We start from the raw sequence: 23,121 nt of genomic DNA on the forward strand, positions 1-23,121 counted from the left end.
TTGTGATGTGAAAAATAACACAGGAAAAACATTGCTGTATCAGGCCAATTGCCCACCTAGCCCATTGTTTTGTTTTCCACAGGAGCCATCCAGAGGGTAAGAATAACAGTCTTCAGGACTCAGCTGGTTCTGTATCCATGTGCTGTAGAAATTATAAACACAATGATGTACAGCATTTTAATTTGTGAACGCATTTTAATACATGAAAACACAATGTCACCCCCAATAGGTCCTACAAGCAGAAGTTTCCAAAAGCAAGCAAACAAACAAGCAACCCATCTTTCCAGAATCGACCTCTTAAGCTGATTGTGCTGCAACAGATGCCTTCTCTGGTTACGCTTTTAGGTACTAGCATAGGATTTATTTAAAGTCAAGGCCAACTACTGGTCTGATTCTGTGCTCCAGCAATGCTCACGTATCTCAGTAAAGGAAGTGTGAGAGAGCAGATGTATGCACTCCTCTCTTTCAGAAACTTCATCTTTGGCTGCAGAGCTGAAATTCTCGGGCTGACGTCAAGACAGAATTGGCACTTGCCTTCAGGACTGGCAGAACAATTAGCTCTCTCTGTAGATTGTGTTTTGTTTGCACACTCAGTGTTACCATCCTCTTTGGCACATCCTGCGATTCAGCGTGCCGTTTCTCTCTCCGTTTCTCTCGTCCTTTCTGAAGCCAGGCGTGCTGTTATCCCAAAGGAGTCAGGGACCAGGCAGTGTTGCACCGGCTTCATTTCCAGCTAGTTAATCTGGCAGTTGCCTACTGTGCGGAGTTGCTAGGAGAAGGTGAATAGTCGCAATTAGAGCATGCTCCTTCAGTGGCAACCTGTAGAGCTCTAATTTCCTTTGTGCAGGGGATGAGTGCACGGCTGCAATGCCGGCTCACCCTCCATCGATTCATTCAGCATATTTGTGCTACTTTTTTTTTTCCTCCAAGATGCAATTCAGGTTCAACTTGAAAAGGCATAAGTGCAGCACCAGGCAGATGTTCCTTTTTGGAGGGCGGGCTCAAGTTTGAGATTGGCTTCTGCCACCTGCTTCCTGACTGCATCCTGCTTCATGAACAGCAGAGTGCAGGCATCCTTCTCTCTCCTGGACCGGGCTAGGCATTTGCGGTTCTTCTGCCATGGCCAGAGATTCCGGTACATTTTGAAAAACAGAACCAAAGCGCCTACGGTGTGTTCCAGTGCACAGGCAAGTGGTGAGAACTGTCTGCGTGGCAGGGGTGGGGGGAAGACCCTCCACGGTCAGTGGTCCATTTCCTGCCTCACTTCTGTGGATTAATCTTTGGGGAGGTCAGAAGGGCTGTCTGCATGTGGGGCTGCTCTGAGTACAGACTCGGTTGGCCAAGTGAATGAGCCACTAAGGCAGAAGTGCTCCTCTGCTCTGCGATTCCGATTAGGTGTCCAGAGAGATAAAAGCAGTGGCCCTCGAACATGTTTGGATCTTCTGGCATGTGTGCTGGGTGGAAGGAGCCTTTTCCTTCGTGCTTCTGAGCCTAACTTGAATTCGGTTGCTGTGGGACAGCTTGAACCATGGGCTCCACAGGGACAGAGGCAGCTCAGAGAATGGACAGCGCTCCTCTGAAGTATCCAATAGGAGGTCATACAGAGAAGATGTGGCAACGCCTGAAAGGGATGTGAGTATCCTGCCTTTTCTCTTTATTTGTTCCTTTCTTAGAAAAGAGCTGTCATTTCAGAAACATGACTAATGAAATTTTTGGCTGGGCATTTCTGATGAAAGAACAATGATCAATAATGCCCTCTGTTAAGTAGGATAAGCAAGAGAGAATATTGCATTGGGAAGCTGAAATTCTTTACTGTGCCTAAAGTGGATAATGGAGTATGAAGGGAATGTACAGCAGGTCTTTTCACAGCTGTACCTCTTGATCAATGAGATGTGATCATTCCCCCATCACATCTCTTGGTGTTGGACATATGTAAGGCAGCAACCTTTCTAGAAGAAACTGGCCTTTTGGCAGGGAAATAGGGGGAGTACAAACAGAAAAGTGCACTTGAGCACAGCATTTAAAGCAGTAATCTTTTGACTACTCATACTGTAAAACCCTCCCTCCCTCCCTCCCTTCTGACACATACTAATCTCAGAAGTTAGTTCATGGATTATGTTAAAGCAGGCTTTCTAAATGTCTTCCTGATGGGGTTGGGTGGGGAAGAGGACACTGAAATCACACATTAAGAGAAAGACGACTTTCCATGACTCAGTCACATAGGCACAAGTAGATGCATAGAACAAAATCAGAGCAACTTGGAGATGTTGGACAAAGGACCAAGCCAACTTTTTTGGGCGGGGGGGGGGGGGGTTGGATAATTTGCAGTACTGATGGCTTTCCTTCCAGTATGCAGAAAAGGGCTTCAAAGCAAAGCTTGGGTTGTTTTATCTCAAGAAAAGCTCATGAAGAAGAACAGCATACATTTTTGTGTCATCTGCCCAATCGTGGTTTATAAGTGCAGGTGAAAAGGGTTTCCATTATGCTAGTTCCCATAAAGCAATGGTTCTCAAGGTGTGGTCTGGGACCCCAGGGAGTCCCCAAGACCCTTTCAGGGGATCTGTGAAGTCAAATAAATATTTTAAAATTCTAATGTAGTAAATATTGGTAGATAAAACCCACATAAACCAAAGCTCTTTGTGGTCCTCAATCATTTTTAAGAATGTAAAGGGATCCTGAGGCCAAAATGTTTGAGAACCACCATAATAAACTAATCTGTATATGAGTGTAACTTCAGATCAAACCTCACCCTGTATCACCTTGCACAAAACATTTTTCAATGGAACTATCAAGTCTGGAGAGTCACGGCTATGAAACAAACTACAGTCTGTTAGCTAGAGGAAGTCCTAAAGCTATAAATGTTAACAGCTCATTTACATACATTGTTGCAAAGTGTAAATCAAAAGATTCTGTGATTCTTTCTATACTTTACTTGGAATTCCATTCCCAGTCCATTTCCAACTCTGAAATTGGGTGTGGGATGGTTTTTTAAATGCTGACATTATAGGCCGAGACAGCCTGCACATGTTGTTATCAATGGGAAGCAAATATATGCTTAAAAAGAGGAGTTTGGGGTGCTTCCAGAAGTTTCTTACTAAGTAATTGCCTTCTCTCATTCACAGAAGGTTATGAGAAGTCAAAGCAATACAGTAACATCTTTGTAACTCTCCCATGTTTTTCTACCACATTTCCTATCTTTTTTCTTACCACAAAATACTATATAAAATGTAACATAAAAAATTACATATAAAATTGCATATGTAATAGGTAAAAAAGTAAAGAGAATAGCCATATATTATCTGTGGATTGGTATCTCTAGGATCCCATTGCAAAGCATCCTTTGACTTGGTGTTTTTAATGAAATATAGATTATGTCATCTTTCCTTACCTTCACTCTATTCTTCTGAAAGGAGGAGAGTCATGGACTATCTTTCACTCTGTTTCTTCTGTGACAGGTTCCAGTGAAGACAACAGAAACAGAACGATTGATCTGGGGAGAAATGTAGATTCTAACCCTCCATAGTGTGCAAAATAAAGGGTGTTACAATGGGTTGGTGGAAGATCTTTCATTCTTTAATTGGAACATGCAACTGAAAAAGCTTAGATCATTGTAAAACCAATATTATAATAGGCCTCCAAAAGCATGGGCTTGTGTGTGTCCATGTAGATTCCAAATGTGTTGGACTGCATCTCCTAGAATTCCTATGAGTTTGACATAAGTACATCACAACAGCCCTGCTGGATCAAACAAAAACTGTTGTAATGCAACTACACTGTCCCACAGCAGCCAAGCAGATGCATCTGGGAAACTCACAAGGCAGATATGAGGGCAATAGCTCTCTTCTCCTATTGCTCCCTAGCAACTGATATTAAAAACATGCTGCCTTTGCTTCTGGAGACAGTGTATAGCCACCAAGATGATTGCCCATTGATAAGACCTATCCTTTGTACTTTTCAGTGGAACTCAGTTCACAGTTTGGGATTCATTATAGGGCAGCAAGTTATTTCAGACCACCAGCTAGTCTGTGGTGCCTTATGCCCACTAGATGGCAACTTCTGAGTATGCAGATAGGCTATACTAGCTGATGTAGACATGTGTCACTACTGTATACCTTACTTGCATATACTGTACCCCATGGTTAAGGTGTTGGATTAGGAGTGGGGGAACCAGGTTTAAATCTGCTCTCTACCATGGAGACATACTGGGTGACTTTGGTCTACTTATTCTCCCTCAGCCCAATCTATCTGATAGCTCCACCTACTTGCTGATACTGTACAGGAATAAAGTGAAGGGTGATCTCTATGTGAGTTGCCTTAATCTCCTGGAGAATATTGACTGACTGACTGATTGATCGATTGATTATGTGCCATCAAGTCAGTGTCTACTCTTAGTGACCACATAGATAGATTTTCTCCATGATGATCTGGTCTTTTAGGTCTTCCAGTGGTGCACCCATCTGGAGAATAATCAGATATTAATTTAACAAATAAAACAAATGATTTGTTAGATAAAAGTTTTGGGTATAGGAATTGTGGGTTACATAGTTGAGCCAGATACACATGAAGTGCTAGATAAAGTTTTATTATGGTTTTCATTTTCCTAAGAATACGAACAAAACTAAACCCCTTTCCCTCCTCCTCCCCTCCCTTCTGTATTCTGTACTTGTAAAGTGCATATGTGTGCATTGGGCTTCCATATTTCTAACTGGAGTACCTCTCTTTAATGCTGGATTCTGCCATATTATTGCTGAGTTTGTTCCAAAGCCAAAAGATTATCACTTTTGTTTTCCAGTTTCCAAGAATTACCAATCCCAGGCGCATGCGGTTGTGCCTGGCTACTGCCGGAATAGCATCCCCCAAAACTTCGGATTCCTTTTCCAGGCAGCCCCTATTTCTTACCCATCCTCATCTCTGTTGGATGATTGACAGATCTGTGTAGAGGCTTTGGAGGATCAGGAAAGGAGGGGAGCGGTCCGTCGTGACTTCACCAGGTCCCTTCATGGCATTAGTCTTGGGCTTTGGTTTATACAGAACTTGGCAGTGCTCTCCTTTTCCCAGTTACGGTAGCATGATGCCAGCACCAAGTCTACATCTGAGTTTACATCTGAATTAATTGAATATAACTAATATAATCACTCACTGTGTACTTGACAACTGTTCTTTTTGAACAGCGACTTAACAAAAGCATTGTTTGTTACATCCAGATTTAATAGTTAGCCTCTAGTTTTCATTTACTGTACAAGTATTAATATTACATTGCTAACATTACTTTAACTGTTAGACTGTCTGGAATCAGCACACAGTACATTGTTTTGGGTAAAATACTGCCGCTGAATTCTTCTCATGCATTGGAGGGTTGAAGAGAAGCTCTTGAACTAAGTGTGGCAAGCAAAAGAGGGAACAGACACACAGAATGTCAGAATCCTTGTACAGTAATACCTACTTCTGCCTTGAGTGGCCATTCACAGGGGGTTACTGTTGCTTTAGCTTTTCAAGGGCCTCAGCTGGAAGCTTGGATTACTTCCTCTGTGTGTGTGTGTGTGTGTGTGTGTGTGTGTGTGTCGGGTTCCAGAAAGAAATTGTACTGATTTTAAAATCTTGAGCAGTATTTGATCACAGATCAGACAAAAGAAATGTATTGTTTTTATGAACAATCCATGAGGTTGGTTGCAAATCAAGTAAAGGGGAGCTGGATCATGTAGATCTCTTTGTGAAACTGAATGAAACCATATTTCCCTTAATGGAAGGTTAAAATCCACCCCCCAACACCCCCCAGGTCTCAATAATGTATCTTTAACATGCAGGCTTGTTTTAGATTTGATGATTATTTTTTTTCTGTCTAATCTTTCTTTTTGTAGGTGATTATCATAAATTCAAGTTGCCTTTCTTCTGAATAAGTACAGGATCAAAGAAATAAATAGTAGAATTAACTCATAAAGGAAGTTCATGTCCATTTAGGAAATGAACAGAAGTTCCAAAGCTGCAAACCGAAGTTCCATTGAGCAAGGCCTGCTTTATTACTTTCTGACAGAATGAGTTTCAGTTTGTCCAAAATATATTGGCCAATGTTTACTAATTTCAGTAATCTGCCTTGCTTTTTTCCAGTCTTGAGGTATGCTGTCTTTTTAAAAATGCATGATAAATACTCATTAATTTTAAATACAGTTTTTGAAGACTTAGAAAGCATCTCTGCAGCTAGGTTAGTGATGCATAATTGCTTGAATGTTAGTGCACAGCTGTTTTGTGTTGTAAACTGGCAGAAGATCTTGTGTTAGATTCTGGACAGGGAAAGATACAGTATATGTGATCCCATCTGATGAATGTTTTTCATTCAGTGGCAGGATCACTAAAAACAATGTATACTCGCATGCACCCAAAACCTAAGTTAAATCCTGTTTGCCTTTCCCAAGTTTTTAATCAGGGGAAGAAATGACCAAGTGATGATCGTATCAGTGACTGGTGATGTTAATAGCAGCTATGTCCTGATATCAGTTTATTCCCAGGAGTTTGCAGTTCCTGTAACTCAGGGCAATTTGATACAGTACTTTTTTTTTTTAATGGTTTATTGGCTAGCCAGGAACTATGCCATTTTTTTTTCTCAGCTGCAAATGGGCTTAAATTGATCCTTGAATATTTCAGATTGTAGTTGATTTTATGTTGTGAAGAGATAAAAATGTTGCTGTCTTGATGACCATAGACTTCACCTCCTATCAGTATAAGGCCGTTCTTTGTTTGCCACTGTATACATGTATTACATTTTAGAAATTATTCCAAAATAGGTTTCTTCCTTACAAGAGGCCAAATGACTTGCACTTTATCTGGAGTGTTGTTGTTGTTGTTTTTAAAATTAATGTTGCTTTTTACAGTGGCCACAAGAACTGGAAATGCATGATTCCATCTTATCCAGTTTGAAATACTCATTTCAGTCCAGAATTCTGTTCTGATTGGATGAAAGTTCTGTTTCTTCTTTGATTTTAACAAATTTGCTGCTAAAAGCATTTTGGACATGTGTGGATTTCTGTGCCCACTTTCCTGCACGTAAGTCCTAGTCCGTATATTTTTGGAAGGAACTTGCCAGTATACAATACAGTATATATATTCCAAGGTACATATTTTTGTCTACATTTTCATCAGTGGACTCAGAGTTTCAAAATCAGCATAGGCATATGAAAATTATGCTATGGTAAGGGATCCAGGCATTTTTCAACGCATGTGTCTGGGAGTAATAATGTTTCTGAATATTTCAACCTTAATTCAAATGCTAATAATTTATTGTATAATTGATCCTATTTTGTGGGTAGGAAATCATGATTCCCCATTCATTTCAAGTAGCTGTGCCTTTATAGACCTTTGCTCCATAACTAAAATATTAAAGATGCATAATGAGTGATGAGGAACAAACTCCTCATCTCATGCTGTTTTCTAGAAACCTTTCCTTACAATAATCTCAAAGTATGGCAAATGCAATAGAGGTATGTGAATCAACTCAGAACTCGTGTGTGTGTGTGTGTGTGTGGCTCTGTGTGTGTGTACGTTTGGATTCAAATTTATAATTCTGTCTGAACTGTTGCTTCACGTTGCTGCATTAACTTGGATTGACTTTGTGCATCAAGTTGATCCGATTATTTGAATCAAGAATTCAAATCACCTTCAGACTGTACACAGGTATATTCATATCCATTACACTATTCCCTTTTAGGGTAAACAACATTATTGAAAATGCAGAAAATGAATAAAAATAATTTTTGAAGAATTAGAAAATGAAAGGTATGATATCAGAAGAAGAGATAATACCACCACCATTCACTGTGCCTTTCCATATCTTTTTATACTTGCAAACCATCCTTGCATCCACCATTTAAATGTACAATTTCATACATTATCTCTTGTTTGGTAAACTTTTAACTTCTCTCTTTCTGAGGGTCTCATCAGCTCTATCCAACCATACATTTCTTGGTCTTCCCTTCACCCTTCTTTCATATATTTGTTTTATGATTTGAACCTATTTGACCAAACCACCTCCATATACTTCTTTCAATACTGGTCATTCATCTTTGTGTTCAATCCATGTTCATTCAGTACCTCTTAATTCTTGTTTCTCTCCTTTCTTTTTTTACGATGCACACTTCTTAAGTACCCCAGAAAGTTGAATGAAGTACACCATTCAACTTTCTGAACTTTTGTTTCTGTTCCTCTTGGCATACCCAATTCTCACTTCCTTAGAGTGGGAAGAAGCACATTCTTATTCACAGGCTCTGTTGCTTTTAACAAATATTTATTCCGCACAACAGACTGCATTCTACTCACTGCCTTTTTACAAGTAGTTGTATGTCTTAATATTTCTCGAACCATTTTCAATTTAATTCAGTTTTATTACAATTTCTGTGCTATACTCAAATTGATACCCTCAATAGACATCACAAACAATATAAAATTCAGGAAATTACTGTAGGTGACATAACTTCTAATAAGCATATCATTATTTCATTTGTCTATTCGTCATTCAGCTCTAAACAGTGGGATCATGACTGAGAAGCAGCCAGTCAGAATTTTGCAACTTGCTATGCAGTTCTAGAATTTTGTAAATACCTAACGTAAAAACCATCAATTTCCCCAGCTTTTGTAAACATTCTACCAAACTACATATATTCATATACTTGCTTTGGTTTTTTTATATTGGTATCTAATTTGCAAACATTTATTCCATTTTCCCTGTCAAACAAAAGTACCTGGATCTCTGTTATTCTAATGCTCAGATTCATATTCCTTGTTGCATCATATAACTTACCTAACATTTGCTGCAAGTCATTTGGTTTTCAGACAGCAACATGGTATCATTGGTGCACATACTTTCACATCCCCAGGTTATTTACTTTTTCATACATTTTCTTTAAACCAACAAATATACAATAAACTTTCTCAGATCCTACATTTTTCAGTCACTTGCTAAAGCTCAGATATCTGGTCTATATTTTCAAATCAAAGGTTCAAACTGAAGCTTAGCACAGCAGTAAAACGTGTGTTCCACTGTTATATATTTCTATACCATGGCAAATGTGGCGTAATTTTCTTATACCATTTAAACACGGCAGAAAGTGGCCAGCCCTTTAATCATCTTTCATCTCTGTGTTCATGATTTCAGATATGTTCCCCTTTTCTCTTTCTCTGTAAATTTTGAGTACCTTATTAACTTGCTTTTATGCTTCCAATGACATCGATAAAATTTTCCAAGCTCCACAGTAACTAATGTTTGCCTCATATCCCCTCCATTGCAACAGCAATACCCACAAGGTCATGCAGAAACAAAATAAAAAAATCTTGTCTCCTGATGAACCAGAAGCCAATCTAGATACTAAGCTAGACATTTTAATAACATCAATCTTTTTAAGGGGGACAGAGACACTGTAATCCTGGGCAAACTTCCTTGGATGGAATCAGCTCCACAGAATTCTAAGGAACTTGTTTTTGAATAAAAGTAGAGCAATTTGCAAACTTCATTGTATTGGTTCAGAAAATGGCTATTTTGAACCAGTATTATTGTCTACTTAGTCCTGAAGTTATGCCAAGGAGAACTGAGCCTGGGTTCACCGATTCATGCTAAGTTGTTTTGATGAAGTATACTGAATGAACCCTGACATTGTGGCTTGTCAATCAGTTTATGACTTACTATTTTACTGAATTTTATTATTTTATTGGCTTATTTATTCAATAAATTGTGATCAAATAAAATATAGCTAGCCCAATGGATGATCCATAAAAAGTATCTTAATTTTAACCATAGTTTTGATGGCAGCTTAGAACAAACAAAATGCAATGGATGCATTAAGAATGCGTTAAAAATGATGTATACTAAGAAAAAGAATAATAATTAAACAAAACAAAAAACAGTCCAGCAGGAACAGAAAATTTCCTCTTCCCTCTCTCTCATGTGCATGTGCGCGCGCACACACAGAGTACCTCAGTCTTCTTTTCAGTTGAGATTAGATGTTCATGTGGAGATACCCCCCTCAGAAGAAAATCAGGTCCAGGGGCATCTGCAGGTTGTGGTCGTAAAGCTCAAGATGATGGCCACAACAATGTGATCGAACTCTGCCTGTTTGATATTGAAGGGCCGCAAATCATGGCTTAGGACCGGAGTCCTTTAAACCTGGCATGGGTCCCAATAAACACACCAAGTGAGAAATAGGATAACCCTTTTATTTGAGCGCTCAGGTAACAAGGGGGTCTCTCCTCTGAAAAGGAGAGCCCTTTGTGTTAGTAGACAGCATCTTTTATACCATTGTCTATAAGATACAGTTACAAGCATAAAGTCATTATTGGGCAATTTCTGTCACAGGGTACATAGGCATGCATACATTTGTGTTAGCTATGTTAACTATACACTACATCTACACCCATCACCATTTAGGGATTTCTCCCCTCCTTCAGGTGTAAAATTGCACCTTGGCCCCTCCTTTGGGAGTGGAATGATCTAATAGTGGGAAGAGAATTTAACATTACAATTACCTGTCTGGTTACTTTTGGACAAGATATCCCCCATGTGCACATGCTTGCATTCTTGTATTATCTTCTACTGGTTTCTGCTGGTTCTAGTTTGTATTTCCTTCCCTTATCTTCCATTTGTGCCATCTCCCAACTTATGCCTATCATGTACTTGTCAGCCTCCCTTATATTCCAACTTATTCTTAGGCCTTGAAGCTCTTGAGACAAGGAAGCTATTATTTTCCTTGACAATCACAGCTTACACAGTTAGCTGAACACATACATTCCTTATAAGAAGGATGCTGGTAAAATTCTGTCTCCACAATATGTGTGTTTCACATGTGACACTCATAAAAAACAGGTGGACTTTCAGTCACATCATCATGGCCACCATTTTGACTTGTTTGACTACACCATATGAACACCCTTACTAGGTCTCTCCTATCCTGGGCCAGCAGTGAAGGAGGGTTAAACAGCATAATATTTAGGTAAAATGTCTTTGGTTTAATCCATGGAAGTGCAAGAAAGAAAAACACAATTAAAAGACAGTCCACATACACAGTACTAACGTAAATCGATCATTAGTCTGACTCGGTATTGTACATTTGTACGTGGTATGTCATCTTTGCATTTTTGAGTAGCACTGGATTGCATCTGCAAGAATTGGCCCCGAAGGGATATGGAGGATGGAAAATGCAAACAAACCTCTCTCTCAAGCAGAAGCTGGGACAGAGGAAACTTCCATAGCACAGTGTGGCACCCTTACACACCCACCTGCCAGCATTTTCTTTTTAAATATATGCAGCATATTCTTCCTGCCAAGGAGTCACAGTTTACTTTGCTTCTGCAGCTGAATGCTTTAGCAATTTAATTGCTAGGCCATGCCATCCCTGTAGGTCTCCTTCCTAGTGTCACACGGGGTAGCAGTTCAAAATGTATCCTTTGAAAGATCCTAATTTTTATTTTAAAAACTCTGGCTGTATTTGTAAAATTGCACTAAGCTTACTTGGTTTGTGGCAGCCATAATGATTGGGTTCATATAATCCCTGGTTTGCAAACCACGCACTAAACCAAAACCAAATGTTTTGTGATGTAATGGCCTGCATCAAAGGGTGAAATGCCTCTGGAACAAGCCTTGTTTTGCTGCCATTAAGGGGTTCAAATGAAAGGAATCAGTAGGGGAAAGGAATTAATTTGATTCATAGTCAAAACCAGGATACCAATCAGGGAAAAGGAGGGACACAGAGGAAAAAAGAAGCACCCTGCAAGAACAGGGACTGGTGAGCTGGGATTGATCTTGGGGATCAGCTCAATAGATCTTTAGCATTTTGTTAGTGCAAAATGTGTGTTTTGATAGATATCTCAAAGTCCAAAGACAGAATAAGCCAAGTACACTTTAGCTACACTAAACTTTATCTACTATGATTGGATGCCGGTTAGGAACAAACTGAAAGAGCTATCAAAGCCTTTTCTGGCCTTACTTCAGCCTCTTTTGCTATGAACTTAGCTGCTCCCACCGCAAGTAAAGCATAGTCAGTGATGGCTCAAGGAGCTTCTTTTGGACCTATTGGTGAGATTTGCATAATATGATAACTTCAGCTGTTGATTTTTTGCTATGTCTGCCAGAGAAATGGAGATGTTCCTCCTTCCATTCAATTACTTTTACTAGCTCAAAACCCAATATGGTATTCCAATGGCAATTAGCTCCCCCCCCCAATTCTTTCTAATGCAATCCCATTATTGTTGTTAGTAGTGTTTGTAGTGATATACTGATATTTTTCTGTGTGTAAATATTTATATTGCTTTACAATTACAGAATTTGTAATGTGCATTTTCAAGTATCTCCAAAAACATTTGCCTCTCTTTCTTCCTTACTGATGCAGTTTTAAAACATTTTGTATAAATCGACTGGATAATTGTGGACGAGAGCACTCAAGCATATAACAAGCTGAGCATTGCAGGAATGCACCTTTGTAATCTTGTGCTTTTGTAGAGGGATGGGCAACCTGGGACCTGCAGGTGTTTTGTGTTTCAGTTCCCATCAGCATCAATCAGTGTTACCAACATCAAGGGACAGTAGACAACATACTCCAAAACATTTGAGAACAGCAGAGTGCCTACTTCTGATTTATATGCTAACCTGAGAATATGTTTCATGGAACTCAGCAGACTTGCTTCTGAGTGGATGCATGGCTGCCCATTTCCTGTGAATTTTATTTCATATTGAATGGGTATGAGTTGCTAGAATATACAGTATAAGGTCATAGAGTGGAGGATACTTTTCACCAAATTCTGAGATGGAGTACTCATACCATACTGTATATGGCTACTAGATAGAAACAGAGAGTTTTCTGCTAGCGAGTGGTTTTCTGGATTACTGCAGTCCCGATCTGGTATGCCTAAGAAAAAAAATGAGAGCACTAAATATTGGCATAAAGGAGCTTAATGCATATATTAAACATATTACAATGGTAGGGAAATGGGTAACGAAAACACTTAATTGATGTACAGATACACTGATGTGAACTATTACTGTTTTGTGCTCTTTGCTGACCTTAAGATGTGGTGGTCCAAAATCAAGATCAGAGAGTTATACATCTACTTAGTACTTTCAGGCTAGTCACCGACTGTCTTCTTTTGAATAAGATTTTTAGATTGCCATAACTATATGCTGGCTTGTAGGTTTGTTGGCTTTCTTGTTTGTTGGCACACTTCAGCTAAGATACTTTTCTTAGATTTAATTCTGCGCCACTGCTAAAGTTCAAGATGGCAGATGACGAAAATGTGAAAGCAAACTATTCCAGGGAGAACAACTGGCACAAGCACAGCCTAGTTTAAAGGACCCGTATTGAGTCATGCACCGGGACATGGCAAAGCCAATATATCAGATGTGGGTTACCGGATGACTACTGTAAACAAATTCAGTGAAATTTAGTAGTAGTGTGCTTTTCTTCCAGGTCTCTGCAAACCACTAAGGAGGTTACTCACATGTTATGTTTACTCTACATGATAGCATGTCCTTGCATCAAAATCTTTACAAAGAAATTATAGTAAACTCTTCCACTTCCCCAAGTATCATAAAAAAGTATTATTGTTTTGCATCTTAGACTGTCCAGTCTACCCTGTTTCTGCCTTTGGGGGAGTTATTTTCCTTCTTCATAAAGCTCTTTTCTCTTCCAACATGATGTGGATTAATTCACACTGTAATCAACATTCAAATCTTCCTATAATTTCCAGACCTTATTTTATCACCATAGGTAAGAAACTAATTTCAGGAATTGTTTTTGCATTGGCTATTGCTTCATATCTGTGAACAAAGCCAACTTGTTTGATGCCAGAAACAAGAACTGCATTTTTAAAACGTAGTACAGCCCAGAATCAACCATACTCATATTTTAGCAAGCAATCAAATCATTTTACCAGATTTTACTGTTTTGTCAAAGATGTCTGTAGATGAATATAGCATGGTGTGCAGCATTTATTTATTTACACATTTATGTTCCAGCAGATATTCTGTCTCTCACGGATTAAAGGAAATAGTCAACAGAACAAAGCATTAGCAAAAGGCAGAGGAGCAGTTAGAAGAGTAAAGATGGCAGTCACATTAACTCCATGCTGGAATTTCTGTTTCATTTAGTTTCTGAGGTCTTTTCAAAACAGGCAAGCTCAAGTGTGGTTCTGTCTTCTTTGTAGAGGATGAGCTTTCCTTACATTTCTCCTTCTATCAGAAACTCTTCCCCTTTTTGGCATCTTCCAGATGGGCTGGATACAGCTGATTCTAACTGGGATAAGGAAAAAAAATGGGGCATTATGGGACTTCAGGAGCTAGAATGTCCATCAACCATGACAGCATCTTGCAATAAGTCAGAGGGTGGAGAGATGACATATGTCTTCCTTCCTTTGTGATGGGACTCTTCTTCCATCCTACAATCACTTTTTTGTGAGCCCCTCTGGCTTCCCCTGTCAATAATTCAAACCTTTCCCACCCATCTCCACCATCTGGAAAAGGACTTCTTTTGCTTCTCTCTGCTTACAGTGTCATTGTAGAAAATGCAGTGCTCCCACTTACACTGATGTGCTCTGAAACCTGGATATTTTGCCAGATTTTGGATTCCCAGATGGATGGAATATTGAAGGTTTTAAAATAGAATATGTTTGAGAAAAACCTGGATGGTAAACCTATCCTACGTGTGGCCCTTGGGTCCAAGAATATTATTTGAATGGCATGCCAGGGGACATTCACCAAAAAGCGGGCAGGGCCAGGAGAAGGAAATAGATGACAGTGGAGACAGTTTTAAATTAATTTATTTATATCTCACCTTTGTTTTGTACAAGTCAAGACAGTGTACATAATACTCCTCCCATTTTCACCACAACAACAAACCTGTGAGGTGGGTTGGGCTGAGAGAGAATGACTGGCCCAGAATCACCCAGCCAGCTTTCATGCCTAAGGTGGGACTAGAACTCCCAGTCTCCTGGATTCTGATCTGTCACCTTAACCACTACATCAGTCTGGTTCTCAAACAATTTCCTGTTAGATTTTGGACCAGCAACATTTGGGCTACAAGACAAAGTTACACTGATTGCACTATTGTGAACAGTTAATGTACATTGCATTAACACAGTTAAATATGGTTAATGTGATTGCACATGTATTTAATCATTTTCCCCTACTGTCACATCAAACATTACAACATTCTGTTGACCGCGCTGGAAATTCCTGGGAAGATTGTGCATTTCTGATATATAAGATTATAAACTACTAATAAATCATTCATGTGTTTTATTAGAAAATATATTTGTGTTTTTATTAAACAAATATAAATATCAAAACTAATAACTTCAGAGTTTAAAAAAAGATAAACCAAGAACAAGACCAAAAACAATTTTTAAAAAAAAAGGAAAAATAGATACTTGGAAACATATATGTGAATACATGCCAAACATCCATACTCATTTTAAACATCCATATTCATTAAGTATATCCATTTGTACAGACAAAGCTAATCTAGAAAGAAAATTGTTAATATAGTTAATTTGTGATCAATTTTGAATACACTTATCCTGACTGTATTTAAATTTGATCACAAATTATCTATATGAGCAATTTTCTTTCTAGATAAGCAAAACTTGTTGTGGTTAATTTTTCAGTCAAAGCAACTTCTCACATTTTAAATATCTCTACCCAGTGAAAGAAGTATGTTAATTTTATGACGTTTTCAACAAACATAGATGCCCCACTCACTTTTCAGCCATAGCTCTGTTCAGGTTTAGAGGTATTACTTCTAGCATGCTACTCCAATATTAGGTGTAACCCTCATGGAAAGGATTATTAGCCACAGCCTAAAGGATGTGAAAACTGGCACCTGGTGGATCCTCCTGGAGATGTCCAAAAGTGTATTTAAAGATGTGTATATAGCAACCAACAGGGTGATGCTGAAAAATATATGGCTATGTTGAATAGTATAAGGTCTGCCTGTAATCTGGGCTGAAACAAGAGTGTTACTAGGAGATAGAGATCTCTGTATTTGTTATTGTAGTAACAGAAAATCAAGAGGCCCATCAACCTTTGTACAGGGAAATAAAATGCATGAGATATTTCTACACTTTTTTGACTCCCAGTTATTAAACAAACCACAACTACATATCTGCCTTCTATCAAGTCCACCCAGTAGTGTTTACTCTGGCCGTCTTGGGTTACAGTAGCTTTCCAAGGTCTCAAATGGATGTCCCAGCTCTTCCTCGCCGGGAGATGCTAGGAAAAATGAACGAAGGACCTTTGTCAAGGACCACACGTGCTGTGTCACTGAGCTTCTGCTTTTCATTCCTATGAGGGGGGAAAAAGCAAAACAGTTTGTATCTGGCAGGGTTTTCCTTGATTTCAGTTGTTTATTTTAATTCTACAGGACCTCAGGGACACTAACAGTGAGCTATGCTCACTGTCAGTTCCCTGTTCACGCCCTGCAGAACTTGCTTATGCTAACTGTCAAAACCAATAATCGTGAAGAAAGACAAGTGTCTTAGAAAAAAGTGTGCATATGGACAGGTATATATTTAAAAAACACACACAACTTACAGTAGAGAAACATTTATTTATTTATTTGAACATTTTATAGGGCTGCCTTTATTATAAAACATGTATGCTTGTGTGGTACTGTAAATTGTTTTTCCACCCTAATATTATCAAAAGAAAACTCTCCAGAGTCAAATTTAACTCTTGATGAGTTCATTTAATTTTCATCCATGCACTTTTCTTGGCAGTGAGACTGAAGTGATTTGCCACTGCCACCTTCTGGGAAGATTTTCTGAGTTCCTAATCTAGTTTACAATCCTGATATTTCCTGGTGGCTTCCCATCCAAGTTCTGACCAAGCCCAATCCTGCTTAGGTTCCAGGTGCAGACAAGACTAGTCACAGGCTGTCTATGCTGGGACACTAAAGGCCCTTCCAAATGATAGAAGTTAAAATAAATCCTCATTTATTTATCTCCATCCATCCATCCATCCCATTTTATCTTATACAGCTCAAGGTGGTATACATAACGTTCCCTCCTCCTATAATCCCACACAACAACAACCTGGTGAGGTGGATTGGGCTGGGTGAGAGCAACTGGCCCAAAGTCACCATATGTCATTGTAACCAAAGTACCTTCAAAGCAAACGATTAAACAACAAAGCCACAGCAATTTCATGTACTGAGGGACCATTCCCAATCTTAGAAGGCTTAGTGAAACAAGACTGTTTTGTTGATGTTGCTTTAAAGCTAAAGTTACAGATTTAATAGTCCTAGCAGACATGCTATCCAAAATGAGGAGGGAGATAAACTTTTACAACGAAGGTTCACTGTTGAAAAAAAGAATTGGGGAATAAATAAATGAGTGTAGCACCAGTAGAAACATGCAAAACTGTTACAATGCATAATACCCTATTTCCAGTTTGAAATGTCCCCTTTAAATTCAAATCTGAAACATTTTTGCACTCCTCTGACCACCAAAGTATTTATTATGCTATTTTATCAATGTTTACAAATTAATTCAGCTCAAACATATTTAATATAATTACTCATTAATTAGATTTTTTTAAAATCCCACTTTTATTTTTGATCAACTCGTGGTGGCAAACATACCTAATACTGCTTCTTCCTCCTTGTTTCCCCCCAACAACAACCCTGTGAGCTGAGAGAGAGCAACTGGCCCAAGGTCACCCAGCCGGCTTTCATGCCTAAGGCAGGACTAGAACTCACAGACTCCTGGATTCTAGCCCAGCACCTTACCCACTAGACCAAACTGGGTCTCTAGTGGCAAACATACCTAATACTGCTTCCTTCTCCTATTTTCCCCACAACAACCACCCTGTGAGGTGGGTTGGGCTGAGAGAGAGGGACTGGCCCAAGGTCACCCAGCCAGCTTTCATGCCTAAGGCAGGACTAGAACTCTCAGTCTCCTGGTTTCCAGCCCGTTGCCTTAACCACTAGATCAAACTGGCTCTTAGTTTAAGGCACATCCATGCTATTTTTAATTACTTTAAACTTTTGAAAACTAAGAACGCAGTTTCTTCTCATTTTCAGTTGAGAAACATGACAGTGGTATGGTACTGCCTTAAATAGGTACATAACTTGTATGTTGATGAAGATTCTCAATCATCCAGGTGGAATTGTCTATAGGTTGAGTCATGGCAACTGGATTTCTTTCTTTTTGGTAGAAACGTTTTGCTGCTTGTCCAAGCAGCTTCTTCAGTCTGGGCAAAGGTTGGTTAGGGGACCCCATATATGTCTTCCAGGGTGGCTGCATTGTCCCTACACCCGAATGGCTGTTAATTGTGCCATGGAGGTGTGGATTGCCTTTGGGATGTCTTACTCCTAAATCCTTTGTTCATCCCCAAGTGGATTGTTAAGAGTGGCCTTCCTGGTGGTCTTCATCTTCCTGGGGACTGATGAAAGAGCAGCATGAAAAATGGGGGACAAGTTGTGTCTGAGGCCTCCGCCTCTACTGAGGGAAGGATTTTCTTCTTTGGGATGAGGTTCTTATTGGGACCGATGGCAAGCTAGAAATAGAGATTTACAGGAAACCCACACACACAGACCAATACCTGATGTTTGACTCCCACCATCCACTGCAGCACAAACTAGGAGTCATCAGGACATCACGTCACAGGGCAGAAACCATCCCCACCTCCATGGATGCCAAAAAGAAAGAAAGCCAGCACCTTAGGACAGCCCTGAAGGCCTGTGGGTATCCAAATTGGGCCTTCATTAAATCTAAGTCTACCCCTAGACCTAAAACAATGGCAGACAGGGCTGAGACCCAGAGTCAACGGAAGAACCTGGTCATTCCTTACATGGCCGGCGTGTCAGAAAGGATAAAATGGATATTTGGAAAACACCACATACCTGTATTTTTCAAACCCACTAACACACTGAGACAGAGGCTTGTACACCCTAAAGATCCAACACCAAAACATAAGAGGAGCAACGTAGTCCCTCTTTTGTGGGAGATGGGTGGTGGCTAAATTTGAAAAATAAATAAATAAATAAATAAATATGCAATCCAGTGCAGTGAGGAGTGTTCTGAGCTCTACATTGTGGAAACCAAACAGCCTTTACACAAGAGGATGGCCCAGCACAGAAGGAGCAACACCACAGGACCAGAATCAGAGGTGTACCTTCATCTAAAAGAAAAAGGACACTCATTTGAGGACAATAATATTCACATTTTGGATGGAGAGGATAGGTGGTTTGAGAGAGGGGTTAAGGAATCCATTCATGCCAAAGTGGAAAATCCTTCCCTCAACAGCGGTGGAGGCCTCAGACACAACTTGTCCCCCATTTTTCATGCTGCTCTTTCATCAGCCCCCAGGAAGATGAAGACCACCAGGAAGGCCACTCTTAACAATCCATTTGGGAATGAACAAAGGATTTAGGAGTAAGACATCCCAAAGGCAATCCACACCTCCATGGCACAATTAACAGCCATTCAGGTGTAGGGACAATGCAGCCACCCTGGAAGACATATATGAAGTCCCCTCACCAACCTTTGACCAGACTGAAGAAGCTGCTTGGACAAGCAGCAAAACGTTTCTACCAAAAAGAAAGAAATCCAGTTGCCATGACTCAACCTACATAACTTGAAAGAAACCTTGTTCCATCCACATACTTGGCCTCTCAGACACATTAAGCCCTAGGGTAACAAAAGGTTATTCATCCCTGCAACTAATGACATACCTCTACAGCAGGGGCTCCTAATGTTTTTGCCGCCCCACCTCCCTTTAGCGTAATCTTAATGCACACACCTCCCCTAAAAATCCAAATACACAAATGAACAATGAAAACAATACAGTGAAATTTTGGAAAAGGTGGGTTTATTGTAACAATGTAACTATGTTCCTCACACCTCCCCTAAACTCTGTCTGCACCTCCCCAAGGAAGGTCCACCTCACAGTTTGGGAAACCCTGCTCTAGAGGAAGCTATGCCTTAGATCAGTGTTTCTCAACCTTGTCAACTTTAAGATGTATGGACTTCAACTCCCAGAATTCCCCAGCCAGCATGAAAAACACTGCCTTAGATCTTTTGGACCATCATTTAGCAATTAGTTAATTTCACATTGCCAAATGCAATTGTTTTCAAGGTCAACACAGAGGGACTGGGACCAATTGTAAGTTCTAAATACCAAAGGGAGCTGGAGGAAAGTCAATTATCCTCTTGGGAGGTGCTACATGCTGGTTGTGTAAAGAAATAATTTTCCTGCAATCAAGGGTTTCCTCCAAAGAGGCTAATATGAGGGGTGAGAGTATTTGAGGAGTAATCTTCCTTTTTAAATATACCATATAGATTTTGATTCCCACCCTATAGGGCCTCTAGCTGTTTGTGAATTCTGTTAATGAGAAGATTATACTTTTATGTATGCCTTGATTGAAGTGTTTTCATAAGCTTTTTTTTTTTTTTTAAATGAAGCAACAGTGGCAAGTTGAGGGGAAGGATGAACGTGAGAGAGCGTGAATCCAGTGGAACTTGAACATCCCTCTTCCCACTGATGCTGGAATGGATTCTGTGTAAGGCCAGCCCTCTCTGGTCCCTGGTCTGACCTCTTGAAATGTCTAAAAGCAGAAGCAAATTCTTCTGGAATGTGGGCAAGATTCTCCTCTAGTGATTGTGTAATAATCATGCAGTTTTTAGAGACTTGGAGTAAATTTTGTCTTCATTGTTGAGCCTTCTTATGTAATTGAACTTTATTTAATGTTAGGGTGCATTCATGTTATATCCTGCCAGTTAGGATTGGCATATGTTTCAGATTGAAAAGACTTTGCTCTCTGAATCTGTTCCTGCCCAGCCAGTAGTTCTGTCTTTTGAAGTTGTTGCCAAGATTAACTAAGCCGATATTTCCCACATTTCCCCCAAGATAAACTCAGAAACTTGAACAAACTAAAATGAAGCAGGTGAATTAAGGAATCTTTCAGAGAATTAGCCTTATATAGACATAGATTCTTCCCTCTTGCAAGTTATAATAACATACATAAATACATACATATATGAGAAGATACTATATAGTTCTCTCATAACTGGAAAAATTAGAATCAGTCGGTTTTCTCTCCTAGCCTTTACCTGGGCTCTTCATTCCTGTATTTCCTCATTGAATCTTTAATCTGATATTCCTACTCTCAACTTCTTGAGTCCTCCTGTTTCCCCACTGGGGCATTTCTGTTTCTAGTGCTTTTGGTATTCATTAATTTAGTCCAGTATTTCTCAACCTTGACAACTTTAAGATGTGTGGACTTCAACTCCCAGAATTCCCCAGCCAGCAGTTGAAGTCCGCTCATCTTAATGTTGCCAAGCTTAAGAAACTCTGATTTAGTCCAGCAGAACTCCTTAGCACCTAGACTTTACTTAGCAGCTAAGATGAGTTCCAAGATTACATCAAACAAGAGGGTAAAAGAGTATACAGAGGTGCTTGAGATTTCCCTCTCCTAATTTATAGACAGAGTGTCAGGATTTAGCATCCTTCCAGTATATCATATTGTGGTGATGGGTACTGTAGTATTTTTATTAGCAGGCTTGTAGTGGCAATTTGATATGTTAGAAGTAGAATTGTTTAGATGGCCTGAATAACTTCAAAGTCAGTTTGTTATCAGTGCTGGTTAGCAGAAGGGGTTGCAGCTAGAAGCAGAGAGCGGTTAGATGTGAGAAAGGAATTTCTCTGTTAGAGAGAAATCGGCATTTGAAGGGGGGCTGGTACTGAGTGGGTTCTTGTAGTCGCATTTGTGCAGGCTTTCTTCAGACTGATCTTTGTACCTGAACTGATCACTGTATCAATGAAGAACTCTTTCATATTCCTTGATGGCTTGTGACTGAGAGACTCTGAATTAATAACTGAAGACCCGGTGCATCATACAGAGATAGAAATTTGGAAATAATTCACTAGAAATGCCATGCAACAGGGCACACTATTGTGGAAGAATATGACTAGGGACGTTTCTAGACAACTAGTTGCTTTCTTGGCATAAAGTCTAACAGAAAGCACAATCAGAAGGAATCATGCAGTTGTTCCATCTTCCTAAAATTGTGTGAGTGCATATATATGTTTATGTGAGATAAATATTACAGGGGAAAAGAAAAAAGAACTTTAAAAAAGCAGTGGAATTACAAATCAAAGTCCTTGTTGCTTGAATTCACATGCGCGTGTAAAAGTGCACAACTAAGGCAAGGAAACAGCACAGTAAAAGCCTTATCTAGAAGCACCTGGTGATTTATGCACTTGCTTACTCAATCTGCTGGTTAACAGTATAAAAGCCCTGTATTCCATTGTTAAGGTTTTTTTATTTTTAAACTGGGGTTAGACTAGGCTGCCTTTCAGTTAGAGGAAGGATGGGCAACACGTTTTGGCCTGGGGAATGCATTTTTTGTTTGTGCCCTGACAACTGAGATTTTCTCAATAACCTATGCTTCAACAAACCATGGCTTAGAGTGATGTGTGAAGCAGATCAGTGAAACTTACTTTGGTATAGAGAGATACAAAAATTATATATATATATATATTGTATATATGTCTGAAATACTAGCTGTTTTTTTCCTATGCAGGATTATCATGCTGGGTTTCCTTCCCCACGTGCTATTGCAAAGACCAGATGGAATTCACATTTTTTCTGATTTCCATTCAGTTAGGTGCTTTGACTGAGTCACACTGACAAATGAGGGGTCATTGAAAGAGCAGAGTTAGCACCTCCCATTCTTCCAGTGTCTTCTTCATATATTTAATATTCCTAAAACAAACTTCTATATATCAATGTATTCTGGTATGGGAGAAGGAAGAAGTTAATTTTCAAACTTCAGCTGTAATTTTTTCCATGAAGTCCGAATATAATTTTAGTTTTAATTAAAAATGCTGCCAGGATTGTCAAGGAAAACCGATCTATCTTTCTTGAAGATGATTGCTTGCTAATAAGTAGGTGATGCTTTCTGAAGTGAACAACCTGCTCTGTGTATGTGTAGTTTGTGGTTATGAATTCCACAGAACATGCAAAGCAAAATTAGCGACTGGCTGTTGTTTTAGAAGCATCCTTCAATATCCAATACCTTAGATATTCTAGATATCCAGTATCTTATATATTTGAAAGTGAGCCTTCTGGGACATTTTTTTAACTCCTCAGG

The 23,121-nt window shown here is 39.4% G+C and overlaps 1 protein-coding gene across 1 annotated transcript in view; it reads left to right on the forward strand.

Moving 5' to 3' along the window:
• Window positions 1-1,222: 1,222 nt before the first annotated feature.
• Window positions 1,223-23,121, forward strand: part of PDE1A (phosphodiesterase 1A) — a 150,594-nt gene continuing 128,695 nt past the window's right edge. The window contains exon 1 of the mRNA XM_063318104.1: window positions 1,223-1,632. Within this exon, the coding sequence (XP_063174174.1) occupies window positions 1,529-1,632 (104 nt within the window). The 5' untranslated portion in view covers window positions 1,223-1,528. The remainder of the gene's footprint in view (window positions 1,633-23,121) is intronic.

The sequence above is a fragment of the Candoia aspera genome, chromosome 1 (assembly GCF_035149785.1).
Source record: "Candoia aspera isolate rCanAsp1 chromosome 1, rCanAsp1.hap2, whole genome shotgun sequence".
NCBI lineage: Eukaryota > Metazoa > Chordata > Lepidosauria > Squamata > Boidae > Candoia > Candoia aspera.